Source organism: Protomyctophum bolini (assembly GCF_963924005.1).
Source record: "Protomyctophum bolini genome assembly, chromosome: 11".
Taxonomy (NCBI): domain Eukaryota; kingdom Metazoa; phylum Chordata; class Actinopteri; order Myctophiformes; family Myctophidae; genus Protomyctophum; species Protomyctophum bolini.
The window spans coordinates 587,649-602,648 of record NC_137872.1 but is presented as its reverse complement, the minus strand read 5'-3'; the positions used below and the strand labels follow the sequence as shown (position 1 = coordinate 602,648).

General features: G+C 45.2%; 1 protein-coding gene across 5 annotated transcripts in view; it reads right to left on the bottom strand.

Annotated features, from left to right (window-relative positions):
* caskin1 (CASK interacting protein 1) overlaps positions 1-13,240 on the bottom strand; it is a 132,222-nt gene extending 118,982 nt beyond the window's left edge. For all 5 annotated transcript variants that reach the window (XM_080776015.1, XM_080776017.1, XM_080776018.1 and 2 more), the window contains exon 1: positions 12,920-13,240. In XM_080776015.1, the coding sequence (XP_080632141.1) occupies positions 12,920-13,013 (94 nt within the window). In that variant the 5' untranslated portion in view covers positions 13,014-13,240. The remainder of the gene's footprint in view (positions 1-12,919) is intronic.
* Positions 13,241-15,000: the final 1,760 nt, after the last annotated feature.

The following is a 15,000-nucleotide window of genomic DNA, read 5'->3' as shown; positions in this document are numbered from 1 at the left end:
ACCTGGCCTGTTCATAAACTCTGACACATCGCTCTATCATAAATACCTGTTCATAAACTCTGACACATCGCTCCGTCATACCGTAGATACCTGGCCTGTTCATAAACCCTGACACATCGCTCCGTCATACCGTAGATACCTGGCCTGTTCATAAACCCCGACACATCGCTCCGTCATACCGTAGATACCTGGCCTGTTCATAAACTCTGACACATCGCTCTATCATAAATACCTGTTCATAAACCCTGACACATCGCTCCGTCATACCGTAGATACCTGGCCTGTTCATAAACCCTGACACATCGCTCCGTCATACCGTAGATACCTGGCCTGTTCATAAACTCTGACACATCGCTCCGTCATACCGTAGATACCTGGCCTGTTCATAAACCCTGACACATCGCTCCGTCATACCGTAGATACCTGGCCTGTTCATAAACTCTGACATATCGCTCTATCATACTGTAGAATGTAGATACCTGGCCTGTTCATATTCCTCCTTAATATTTCAGTAACACAACCCAGCATAGCGGAATGACACGTGCAGCTGATTCAGCCATTCCAATCTGGACATATATATCATCTCATCAATACATCATCCTGACGTTCCCAGATGGAACGGAGGAATTCCGGGGCTCTGGCACAGCGTGGCAACTTGGCTGTTTATCATTTCCAACCATTTCCATCTTCCCTCGTTATCCTCTGCCAGCAGGCTGGAGGGGCCTGTCTGTCTGTCTGTCTGTCTGTCTGTCTGTCTGTCTGTCTGTCTGTCTGTCTGCCTGCCTGCCTGTCTGTCTGTCTGTCTGTCTGTCTGGCCTATAACTCCTTTTTTTTTTTTTTTTTTTTATATGTTTTTGCGGCTTACGCCTTTTATTGGTTTTTTTGAAGGGACAGACAGTAGGCTGACAGGAAACGGGAGAGAGATGGGGAGGGGGTGGGAAGACATGCACTAAAGGCCGTGTCGGGCTCGGGAGTCGAACCCGTGGCACACTGTGACCGGATTACCAGTCGGGTGCCCAGACGGTTACGCCACCGCCTGCTGGGTCAGTCTATAACTCTTGACTTGAACCGCAATAAGGCGTAACAATCTAAATGTTGTTTTTTCTCTCTCTGTATTTATCTTTCTCTTATTTCATCTTATCCTTCACCATATTATCCAAACAACACTTCTTCCATCACTGTGCAGCACAACACCCACACCAAGACATAAATCTGCTAAACTAGCAGGAAATAAAATAGGTTCTCTTTTCTTTTGCACAAAATGCAGTCTTGCCGTCTTCAATAGGACATATACTGTACATACTGTACATATACTGTAGACTGAATGAAGTACCCGGCCAGCCATACAATATCATATTAGCCTATACTTAATAGCCTATAGCTTATACTGATAACAGGACAGCAGGAAGGAACAGCTGCACTCCATCATGATTACAAGATAACAAACCGCATACTACACAGTAAAAGCCTCCAGTGTTCATTTAACTACACAGTAAAAGCCTCCAGTGTTCATTTAACTACACAGAAAAAGCCTCCAGTGTTCATTTAACTACACAGAAAAAGCCTCCAGTGTTCATTTAACTCAAGAGTGTACATACGAAGATTATGAAATTACACAGAGAGGTTTTTTACAGTGCAGCAAGAATCTCTACAGGCTTAGTCTAACAACAATATATAACAACAACAATATGTCTGTGTGCCCATTTAGACCTGATATCGAAATTTAAAAAATAGTTTTCTGAAATACCTATGTCAGTGGTACTCAATATTTGATGTCAAGGACCCCCAGAATTATATGTATTTGTCCACGGACCCCCATCTAGAAATATGTAGTTCCAGCTAGGGAACCCCCCAGAAGTAATGTCTTTTGTTGAAAACTTTTTTGAAACGACTTTTAAAAAATAGCAGAACTACAAGCTCGTAGCGTGCGCCACTCGGTGGCGCGCTATGAGCTTGTAGATCTGCTATTTTTCAATAGCTAAAGTATAACATAATGCTTGAAACACTAAAAAAGGGATTCCCGCCCAAAATGGGTTAAGTTTGCATGCTGCTGTTACAGCCTTTCATCAGAAATAGCTTTACACCGCATAATATGACAGAAATATGAGCTGAATGAATTCTGTCACAGTGCTGCAGAATATTGGAGAGATGTCACGTCTTGAAAAAAAACACACCAAGCAACCAACCAACGCACACCATCTGGTGAGAACTGCTGCTAACCTTGTTACAGAACAGCCAAGAAATGTTACAATAATCACCGGTGAACTAGCATTTTATTTATTTATTCATGCGTTTATTTAACAGGGAATGTATAATTATGGGTTTGTAGCCAAGGCTAATTTGCAACCCCAGTCCCTGGTTAGGCCTTTCTATAGGCCTTTTTTTTTTAATATATCTTTTTTATCCCACGATTTTGTAACCCATTTTTCACCCCTGTGTCAATCATCTAATGTGATCCTGGGCTCTACACACCCTCCACCAACCTAGTCCCCATATATGGGGGACAAGGGGAGACCAACCTAGTCCCCATATATGGGGGACAAGGGGAGACCAACCTAGTCCCCATATATGGGGGACAAGGGGAGAGCAACGGACTTGAACTCATGCTTCCTTCATGCCTGAGTGTCCAAGTTGCTCCTTTACACCTGACAGGGGGGAGTTTCCCTGGTTGGACGTATAGCGCGTGGAAGGAACACGTTATTCCAAACAGTTCCTTTCCCCTCCATCAGGCGCCCCGGCTGGCCAGGGGGAGGCAGTATAGAGACCAGGATTACTGCATGTTTTTTGTGAGGGTATACCTACCCTTTCTATAGTTCTCCACTAAAACAATCCTTTACAACATCCACCTATACTAAAACAATATTTTACATACAAATACTAATACATCATGATGATGATCTGAGTCTAACCATATGTTATATATTGTGATTTTACTGTAACTTGGCTAAACGGATAAGTAGACAGAATCACTTAACACAAGAGGTTAAAGATGGAACTAGATCCCTTCAGCCTTCAGGGGAAGTAGGTAATCCCACCCAAACATACAGTATTGTACAGTATACAGATGCCCTGGGGAAGTAGGTAATCCAACCCAAACATATTGGTGTAATAATAAACTATTTAAGAGATCAAGTTGCTGCCCCGGAACATTTATTTTCTATTGAAACTTATGACAAATAATACTGTAGTATACTCAAATAGCACAGACAGCAGCTACTGTAGCACATTTCACTTCTGTTATTATGAGTGTTCTTCAGTACTGTATACTACCGTTATTAATCAGTACTGTAGTACCACCTGGTATGGATGTCTGTCTGCAGCCCTAAAGTCACAACTGCTGCAACAACTGAACATTTGTTGTTCAAAGATTGTTGGACAACAACTTCAGAAACCATCCACGTATGATAACAGCATCCTAAGGTTAGCACGGAATATCACCTCTAATACTAAGCATGTGTTGTATGGAGAATATAGGTTGCTACCTTCAGGAAGGAGATATGGTGTACCAGCATACAATAAGGTCAGACTAAAGAGGTCCTTTGTCCTCCAGTCGACCTTGAGGCTTATAATCAGGAGATGTAGTAGCCACAGGGTAATCTAAGCGGTGGATATTGCTCATGTCTTCATGTCTTTAAGTATGTCTTGTTCTTTGTTGTTATGTCAAATGTGTGTATACAGTATGTGTTCTGCATATACTTGTCTGCTGTGTCGCAAGACAAATTTCAGTGTGAACTGACAATAAAGTACTATATCATAATATCATATATCATATCATCATATGGGAGATGTCTTCTGACAAACACTAAACCCCAGTACAGGTAATATACTCTAGTCTAGTGTACATTATACAATGCTCCCCAAAAGACTCAATCATGTACAGCTATATGAGGACACATGATTAGCATTATTTACAGTACAGAGAGTTGATCTTTGTGGATATAATATATAATAATAATAATATATAATATAATATAATACAGCAGCACAGCACACCGTGCTATAGCAAGATTCCCAAAAAGGAGGGGGTCCCCTAGTGTAGACCCCCTCCGGTCAACGGAAGTAAACCTCTTTAGAGCTTATTGCAACCCTCTCTATCTATCTATCTATCTATCTATCTATCTGTTAAAGGTAGAGTCAGTGATTTCATTTAATTCAAATATCACTTATTTTTTTTGTTTTGTTGTGATAATCCTCTCTACTATAGAGTGTGCTGACCATATAAGGAGTTCCTCCCTGTCCCCAGTTAACCCCAGGGGGTCAAAAAACCTTAGGTTTCGTTTTTGTTCTCTATCCTGATTGGATGAAAGCTTGTGTCCCAAGGCAAAAACGAAACCTAAGGGTTTTTGACTGAAATCACTGACACCCCCTTTAAGGTAAACCTCTTTAGAGCTTATTGCACCCCTCTTCCCATCCCATCTCTAAGAAGGAGAGCTTACGCAAACTGCAAGTATAGCCTATAATGACTGTCTTAGAATCCTGTTCAAAAAGCCCAGGAGCACTATAGAGCCAGTGGGCTTCTCTGTTCATTGGGACTCACTACGTTCATGGCTCTGTTGAGGAACCCGACATTTAAATTCATGAGCAGGCTGGACCATTCAGTGAGCGGGTCACTGAATGGACTCATTGGACCCGGGCCGTAGTTCTGTAAGGTACACTTCTACCATCAGAGGACACTGAATGGACTCATTGGACAGATGACAGACCCGGGCCGTAGTTCTGTAACACAAAGACAGTGTATATGATGTGGCGGACAGTCGGACAGTCGGACATGACGCAGCGAACAATATTGTGACTGTCAGAGTGGGAGTCTCTCTCTCTCTGTCAGAGTGGGAGTCTCTCTCTCTCTCTCTCTCTGTCAGAGTGGGAGTCTCTCTCTCTCTGTCAGAGAGAGAGACTCCCACTCTGTCAGAGTGGGAGTCTCTCTCTCTCTCTCTCTCTCTCTCTGCATGCCTGGTCCTTTGTGAATGTGCACTGATGCAACGGCCAATCATCTGCTCCGCTCACACATATGTACACACTGAGAGGGACAGAGAGAGAGAGAGAGAGAGAGAGAGAGAGAGGAAGAGAGTGAGAGTGAGAGTGAGAGAGAGAGACAGTATAGTAATGGAATCTTGCATGAGTGTGTCTTTCCTGATTTAGAGCACAATCACACCATGTGTTAGAGATGTGGACCATGATGACATACTTTCAACACTGTAATGCTTTCCACGGGTGAGCTAATAATGTCAGTCCTTTTCCTCAAGCTCTCAGGGCCTCGCATTGATCGCTTGTATTATATTAGCTTATATTATTTCATCATTTGGACAATGTTTGACCAGTGTTTATAGCACTGGACCGATGTCTGGCTGCAGAGCACCAAGTCGCTAACGATGGAAGTTGGAGATCCATGTTAAAATGGTAAATGGTGCATTTATATAGCGCCTTTATCCAATGCGCTTTACATAGATATGTGCACTACATTCACCCATTCATACACACATTTATACACCTTTACATAGATTGTGCATTACATTCACCCATTCACACACACATTTATACACCTTTACATAGATTGTGCATTACATTCACCCATTCACACACACATTTATACACCGATGGCGGCGGAAGCCATGCAAGGCACCAAACAGCACATCAGGAGCAATTAGGGGTTCAGTGTCTTTGCTCAAGGACACTTTGACACTAACTCTGGGGGGGGAGACCGGGTTCGAACTGGCAACCTTGCGGTTACCATCCGGGCACCGCCATGGTCATCTCTAATTGGACAAATTACACATTGACAAACACACACCTCATGCCACACTCACACTGTAATCCTGTGACACAGACACACACACACACACACACACACACTCACACTGTAATCCTGTGTCTCACACACACACACACACACACACACACACACACACCCCATGGAGTACCATCTGCAGGAGAAAGGTTGAGTGACAGGAAACTGATGCTGGCTCTCCAGATGGTGCCAGATGTGTGTGTGTGTGTGTGTGTGTGTGTGTGTGCGCGCGCACACACGTGGCGTGTGCATGTGACTTATACATTATGTGTGCATGTAGGTGTTGCTATGCTAAGCGCAAGACTGTGTGTGCAATGCAGTGCACCTGTGCATGTGTGCGTGTGTGCGTGTGTGCGTGTGTGCGTGTGTGCGTGTGTGTGTGTGTGTGTGTGTGCAGAAGACTGTCTGCCTGGCTTGAGTAGAGGAGTAAATGACGTACAGCCGTGCACAATCTTTTCCAGACACACTACTATACACACGTCACGCACACAAGCATGCGCACATACGCACGCATGTGCACGCACAGATGCGTGCACACACACACACACACACACACACACACACAGCCATCGTATGATCTGTGTTTAGTGCCAGATGACAAACAGCCCAGTGTTAAGAGTCCCCTGCTGTGTGTGTGGAGCTCCTCTCTGTCATTACTGTCTGTGTCTGTGTTCCTGTCTGTGTTCCTGTCTGTGTCTGTGCCTGTGTCAGTGTACTGTCCCCTGCTGTTCATTATGTGTCTGTGTCTGTGGCTGTGGTTCTGTCTGTGCCTGTGGTTCCGTCTGTGTCTGAGTCCACCTGACACGCACAACATTCTAGGCATGACATTAGTAGCCCAACAGGCCACCTCTGAACAGTTCATTTGTCTGGAAAAGATAAATGTTATAATCTGACACGATCCAATGACAAATCTAGCCTGAAACACCTACTGTAAAATGACTGTAGTGGTACTGTAAAATGACTGTAGTCGCCACACGTTGAGTGACATGCCAGCATGATGTGTCATGTGATAACAGTAGCCACTCGGTGCTACAGAGCTATCTTAAGCAAAGTGCATCGATATCGTTATCTGCTCAGTAACAGATAAGAGGGATTAAATAAATAGTTTTCGATTGGTATCGGCGGGCGTCCGCAGGTATCAGTAAACGCAAATGGAAACCAATATTCCAGCATATGCCATGATATGACAAAACATTATATATAAATCAATATTCCAGCATATGCCATGATATGACAAAATTATATCATATGCCATGATATGACAAAAGTGAATCCGGCGAAGCAAAGTTAAGACGCATAGTTCTAGGGTATAGGTACCCTCACAAAAACATGCAGTAATCCTGTTCTCTAAACTGCCTCCCCCTGGCCAGCCGGGGCGCCTGATGGAAGACGCGCTACATCCAACCAGGGAAACTCCCCCCTGTCAGGTGTAAAGGAGCAACTTGGACACTCAGGCATGAAGGAAGCATGAGTTCAAGTCCGTTGCTCTCCCCAGGTTGGTGGAGGGTGTGTAGAGCCCAGGATCACAGTAGATGATTGACACAGGGGTGAAAAAATGAGTTACAAAATCGTTGGATAAAAAATATAATAAAAAAAAAAAGGACGCATAGTTCTCTCCTTCATGTTCTTAATGTAATCTGTGCAGATTCTAGCATCATGGTGGGCGTTGCAACATTGATTTTTGTTTTACTGTAGTAACCTGAACCAGGTGGTTGAATTCCTGTTCTGTTCTCTGTCTATATAGAAGTGCCTATTTGTACGTCTCTAAATGTTTTGATGAATTGAACAAGGTGGACCCTGTTGTAAACAAGTGCAATGCTTAATTGGGGTCGTCCACTCACAGTTAACAGTCTTTGTATTGAGTTTGTGCTTGAAATGTACTGTAATTCTGCAAACTGTTAATACATATTTCAATCAATCAATCAATTGGCACCTAGGAGAGAAGCACTGCTATATGTACAGGGGTAGTTGTGGACGGTATTGGTAACGCCAAAGGGGCATCGTGCCATCCCTAGAGAGAAGGCACTGCCAACAGGGACACGAAAACAGGTCTCCTAACTTTAAACAAAGCTTTTCAGCGGTTTGGCTAGGCCCCAAGGTCAAGAAGCGCTTTCTGTGTGTGCACTGTACGTGTGTGTGTACGTGTGTGTACGTGTGTGCCTGTGCGTGTGTGTGTGTGTGTGTGTTTGTGTGTAGAAGGAGGCGTGGTTGCAACTACAAGAAACCAAGCACGTAATTCATGATAACCAGCTCTCAGTTTGCACTTGACATTTTAGGACCAACCGCCACGCGACCCCCCGACCCACCCAGTGGCTTATAACAGAATAATAGCTGTGTGACCGCGGCTAATAAATCAAAAAGGAAACAGAAATGGCACATTGGAAGGACAGGATTTCACAGGACATACCACAGAGAGAGAGAGAGAGAGAGAGAGAGAGAGAGAGAGAGAGAGAGGAGTGTGATCATAGTCTGGCAATAGAGAAGGGCAGACACAGACAGACCTGGCTGCCCAGAGAGGAGAGGCTGTGCTGTCACTGTGATGACGGAGCTATAGAGACAGAGTTACACTTCTTAACACAATGTGAAAACTACACACTGTGATGACGGAGCTATAGAGACAGAGTTACACTTCTTAACACAATGTAAAAACTACACACTGTGATGACGGAGCTATAGAGACAGAGTTACACTTCTTAACACAATGTGAAAACTACACACTGTGATGACGGAGCTATAGAGACAGAGTTACACTTCTTAACACAACGTAAAAACTACACACTGTGATGACGGAGCTATAGAGACAGAGTTACACTTCTTAACACAATGTAAAAACTACACACTGTGATGACGGAGCTATAGAGACAGAGTTACACTTCTTAACACAATGTAAAAACTACACACTGTGATGACGGAGCTATAGAGACAGAGTTACACTTCTTAACACAATGTAAAAACTACACAAATATTAGAGAGGAATTCTTCCCAAAATTTGAAATAAATTTCCCAGAATTCCGAAGTATGACAGAAAGGGAAAGATTACCAGTCCTTCTGGGGGAACAGAAAGAATGTGCCGTTTTGGCTGCAAAATATGTCAATTCCTGTCACAAGAAAAGGGACAACCAGTAGGACACACATACAGTATGCCATGTTTTATTTTCTGCACCACCTGCTTTATTTTATTTTATTTTAATATTTTTTTTCATGTCATTGATATTATGTTGTTATGTTGTTGTTTGTCATATCTGTGATTGTGCTTTGGCAACACTTGTAAAGTGTCATGCCAATAAAGCCTGTTGAATTGAATTGAGAGAGAGAGAGAGAGAGAGAGAGAGAGAGAGAGAGAGAGAGAGATGGAGACAAAAGGGAGAATGAGTGACAGTGCAGTGGAACTGTATTCAGAGCCATTATGTGGTGGTAGTACATGGTTGTCCCTGACAGGGCAGGGATAATCATGGCTTACTGTACGTGTACGACTGTACGCTGGGGCAAAGAGCACCCAGATGGAACCAGAAAGCTCTCTGTCTGATGCCAACGTCGATGCAGTGCTGATGACTGATTATGTGATTATTATTATAGGCAGTGACGATGTCTCCTCCTTGGTGGTGTCAGGTACATGATTGATTACCCCGGGTGACTGGCTGAAATGCACACCGCTGTATACAGTAGTACTACAGACAGCCTTCGACACCTTAAAATGACAACATGCTGTACCTGTATGTATGGAATGCATTCTACACTGGAGCCTACACAGGCTCCATGCAATGCATGTGCTCTCCACTAATTAAGTCTATATATTTATCTATCTATTTATCTACTTATCTAAAATAAGTAGTCTTGTATTTCTTTTCAGGCCGGGTTGTGTTTATATTGTTTTACTGAACATACTTTGACCTATTGTATGCACGCTCTTTTCCCAGCTGATTAGCGGTCATTATTTACAGTACTAAATACTAGTCTTTACAGTGTGTGTGTGTGTGTGTGTGTGTGTGTGTGTGTGTATAGCACACATTTCGCTGAATCCTACAGGGTTTTATTTTGGGGAGTGCTGCACTTTGCCCTAGTTTGTTTATAGACTTTTCCATTACTGTAGAAGCAAGTCAACAAATGGGCTTAAAAGTGAATAAGTTAAAGGTTAAATCTGACCAGTGACTACTAGCATACTGGTGAGTGGTCTGACCAGTGACTAGCATACTGGTGAGTGGTCTGACCAGTGACTAGCATACTGGTGAGTGGTCTGACCAGTGACTAGCATACTGGTGAGTGGTCTGACCAGTGACTAGCATACTGGTGAGTGGTCCGACCAGTGACTAGCATACTGGTGAGTGGTCCGACCAGTGACTAGCATACTGGTGAGTGGTCCGACCAGTGACTAGCATACTGGTGAGTGGTCGACCAGTGACTAGCATACTGGTGAGTGGTCTGACCAGTGACTACTAGCATACTGGTGAGTGGTCCGACCAGTGACTAGCATACTGGTGAGTGGTCTGACCAGTGACTACTAGCATACTGGTGAGTGGTCCGACCAGTGACTAGCATACTGGTGAGTGGTCCGACCAGTGACTAGCATACTGGTGAGTGGTCCGACCAGTGACTAGCATACTGGTGAGTGGTCCGACCAGTGACTAGCATACTGGTGAGTGGTCGACCAGTGACTAGCATACTGGTGAGTGGTCCGACCAGTGACTAGCATACTGGTGAGTGGTCTGACCAGTGACTACTAGCATACTGGTGAGTGGTCCGACCAGTGACTACTAGCATACTGGTGAGTGGTCTGACCAGTGACTACTAGCATACTGGTGAGTGGTCCGACCAGTGACTACTAGCATACTGGTGAGTGGTCTGACCAGTGACTACTAGCATACTGGTGAGTGGTCTGACCAGTGACTACTAGCATACTGGTGAGTGGTCTGACCAGTGACTACTAGCATACTGGTGAGTGGTCTGACCAGTGACTAGCATACTGGTGAGTGGTCTGACCAGTGACTACTAGCATACTGGTGAGTGGTCTGACCAGTGACTAGCATACTATACTAGGAGCCAGAGGTGGTCATGTGGTTATGGAGCCATGGAGAGAGTGTGTTTGTTGCAGCTTTGTAACTGTGACTGGAATATTCTCTATGTTCCATTATGTTCTCCCTGGCTCTGATTGGTTCCCTCTATGTTCCATTATGTTCTCTCCCTGGCTCTGATTGGTTCCCTCTATGTTCCATTATGTTCTCTCCCTGGCTCTGATTGGTTCCCCCCTTGGTCCTATTGTCGCATTGGCCACTGAATGAAAAATAAAACACGTATATACTGGAAGAGGAAGGAATTCTTCAACTAGTCCAATTTAATGCTGGAAATAAGGATTTGTTTTCAATCGGCCGCGCTATAAGTGTTCAATTCACAGCATTCAGAAAGTGTCCTTTAAGCGATCCGTTTGTCTTTGACTGTGATTCTATTCGTGTACTCGTATAAAGCACAAACAGGCAAGGCTACAAATGGGCTCTGGATGAATAAACATAATATTGATTAGGCCTATCTGTCTGTCTGTCTGTCTGTCTGTCTGCTTTATGTCTGTCTGTCTGTCTGCTTTATGTCCGTCCGTCCGTCCGTCCGTCTGTCTGTCTGTCTGCCTGCCTGTCTGCCTGTCTGCCTGTCTGCCTGTCTGCCTGGCCAAGAGAGGAACTTGTTCCATTTGTTTACTCAATATGATTTTTTCCCTTTCCTCCTCCTTGTTCTCTCTCTAAAGCCAAGAGAAACTCATTCCATTCCAATCCAGTATTATCACTATATCTGTGTCTCTCTATTCCATCCTCTCTCTCTCTCTCTCTATCCAGTATTATCACTATATCTGTGTCTCTCTATTCCATCCTCTCTCTCTCTCTCTCTCTCTCTCTCTCTCTCTCTCTCTCTCTCTCAATCCAGTATTATCACTATATCTCTGTGTCTCTCTATTCCATCCTCTCTCTCTCAAGCCCAAACCACACCAAAGGGTGGTGTTGGGACAAAATGTTTTTTTAAGGTAGACCACACCAGTGCAACTCAATGAGTTACATTGGTGTGGTCTATACCTTAAAAACCATTTTGTCCCAACACGACCCTTTGGTGTGGTTTGGGCTTTACTACAGAGAGACACACACACACACACACACACACACAGTAGATGTGAGACAGCGCTGGCTGCTGTAGCACTACATGGCCTGCAGATAAAGTAAACACCCATAGAATGGAAGGCACACTAAACACTAAACAGAAGGGAGCAGAATCTATAGAATACAATGAATAGAACATACAAGAAGCAAAGATTATCCGCCCACCAATACACACATGGGCACGTTATCTCCTGTGTTTGCTGCGTGTGTCTGGGTAGTCTGTCTGTGTGTGTGTGTGTGTGTGTGTGTGTGTGTGTGTGTGGTGGAGCGGGGGTGACATTGAAGGTGATGTTGAACCTTGACAGTCCGAAGGCCGCCAGTGTCACTGCCTGTCATCTCTCTCTCTCTCTCCCTCTCTCCCTCTCTCCCTCTCTCTCTCTCTGCAGTGCGCTGGGGGTCTCTCAACGGACCATGACTCTCCGATCAGCGATCACTCCTCTGATACGCCCCAATGCATGCCCCCCACCCCCCACCCCACCCCAAACCCAAACCAACCCTCACCTTCATCACTGGAATACACAACCCACTCACACACACACACACACACACACACGTCACAGATAAACATGCATGCACAGATAAACACGCACGCAGCCACACACACACACACACACACACACACACACACATACACACACAATCAGCAGGTCCAGTCAGCCAGCCGGCCAGCAACCTCTGCATGTGAAATCTTCACGACTGACACTCTGATCAACTGTCATCTTAATGATCTATTAAACTATGCTTGCATTGATTGCAATGAGCTTCAAGACCACTCCCAGCACCGGGACCACTCCCAGCACCAGGACCGAGCCGGTCAGAATGTTACAGAACTAAACTGAATAGATTTAGAAACAATGGTATAGTAGATAGTACACGCCACAGGCCAGGCCAGCACCGGAGGTGTCAATAGAATAGAATAGAATAGAATAGATGCTGTTCCACACCACACAGGCCAGGCCAACCGGTCAATGGAACAGAACAGAACAGAACCAGCCCTTACTTGCTTTCCCGGGCCTCGGCCTCTGCAGCAGCTTCTGCACGGTGAGCAGGTCCTCGGTCTTCACCGCCTGCAGCAGTTCCTGGTCCTTCCCCATCTTCACCACGGACTGAGCAGCACCGACCGCTCTATTCCAGCATCCTCCTCCTCCTCCTCCTCCTCCTCCCAGACAGTCAGCCCAGCAGCCTCAGCAGTCACCGGTACCACCACGGTACCACCGCCCCGGGGAGGTGCGTTTCTCACGCAGCCAGCACCGGGCCGACCCAAACAGACGCCCTCCTCTCGCTTTAAACCCAGACTAGACTAGTAACAGACCCCCTACAGCATGGGGGGGAGAGAGGGAGGAGAGAGTGAGGGAGGGATGCTCTCGTCTTCCACCCACTGAACGTGGTTCTTTAACGGTGGTTTCTACAGGCTGGCCGACGGAGGAATGACGGCTGAAGTCAAGTAACGACAGGCGGTTTGACTCTCCTGGCTCCGGCAGCTAATGAGTCAATGACACCTGGCTGCTGCTGCTGCTGGTGGTGGTGGTGGTGAGGGGTTGGTCGGTGCAGCTTCCCACTGTGGCCATGCAGCCACGGACAGGTCTCTCTCTCTCTCTCTCTCTCTCTCCTCCGCCTCGCTGGCTGCTCCTCATCTGGCACGCAGCAGCCACGCAGTTAAAAACCGCTTGACGCTTTTTGGAAGTGAACCGGAGCTTTCGTCGGTAGCGCCCCCCCCCCTCCTCCTCCTCCTCCACCACCTCCGCAGCTGTTTCCACCGAAATAGTAATTATTCTCGTAAATTCCACCGCCGAGAGAGAACGAGCCGGGGCTATAATATTATTTGTAACCGACTGAAGGATTCAAGGAGATAAACAACGTTTAGAGACGTAGCAGCCGCTACTCCACTCTCTCTCTCTCTCTCTCTGTCTGACGTGACGGCCTCTAATCACGGCGGGATACCGCAGCAGCCGTGTAGTCCATGTCCGTGTGGTGGTGGTGGATGTCTGACACAATTAAACCCGTACCGTGTACACTAGCCTAATAAACAACAACAACACAAATATAATAAATGCATGTGCGTTTTTTTGTGAAATAAAAAAAAACTGCTGTGCGTGGTGCGGCCGTGCGCGCGCGGTGCTCTCCGGTCCGTTCCTCAGCTTCTCCTCCCGTGCGTCGGTGTGTCGTCGTAGTAAACAGAATTATTATCCAGCGATGCTGCCGCTGCCGCTGCAGCCATCATCTCTCTCTCTCTCTCTCTCTCTCTCTCTCTCTCTCTCCGCGTGCCGCTGCTGGGTGGGGGGTGGGCTGGGCACGCACGCACGCGCGCCCCTACAGCTGGCTGTGATGGGCTCGCGCTGCAACCAGAGGGGGGCGCTGCTGTGCTGCTGCATCATGGAGTTCAAATACCTAGAATGGTTTTTGATTGATTGATTGAAACAGTTTGCAGAATTACAGTACATTTCAAGCACAAACTCAATACAGAGACTGTTAACTGTGAGTGGACGACCCAATTAAGCATTACACTTGTTTACAACAGGGTCCACATTGTTCAATTCATCAAAAATGGTCCTATTATATTAACGGAGTGGGGTTCTGAAACAAAACATATATACATGAATATGAATATTAATCCTCCTCCTATCTGATATAGTATTATGTATACGACTAGCTCTGGTCCACTCCACAGCCTGCTAATGCCCTTTGATGAGCTAATGTACCACTGTATATTATTATTATTTATTATTACTGTATGTTCCCAAAACACTGGTTCGGACGCGGGCCATTTTGTGGGTCGTGGACACATAATTTATGGGTCTCTTATTTATTTTATTTCATTCTTCATTAATTCAAAAAAATATTCAATGATTTCTTCAGTAATTTCATGATGAAGGATTTTGTAGTTTGGGATTTTGTAGTTCTGGATCCCAGGGACAACACAACTATAGCCTAATTAAAAAGTTGAAAAAGTATTTAATAGTAGACTGTTTATCTCGGAGATTAAAAAAATATATATATAAATAATTCAGGTCTGTGGTCAAATGCATTGCATATCAATGACTTTCAAAGTCAAACAGTTTTAAGTTATCATTACTATATTGT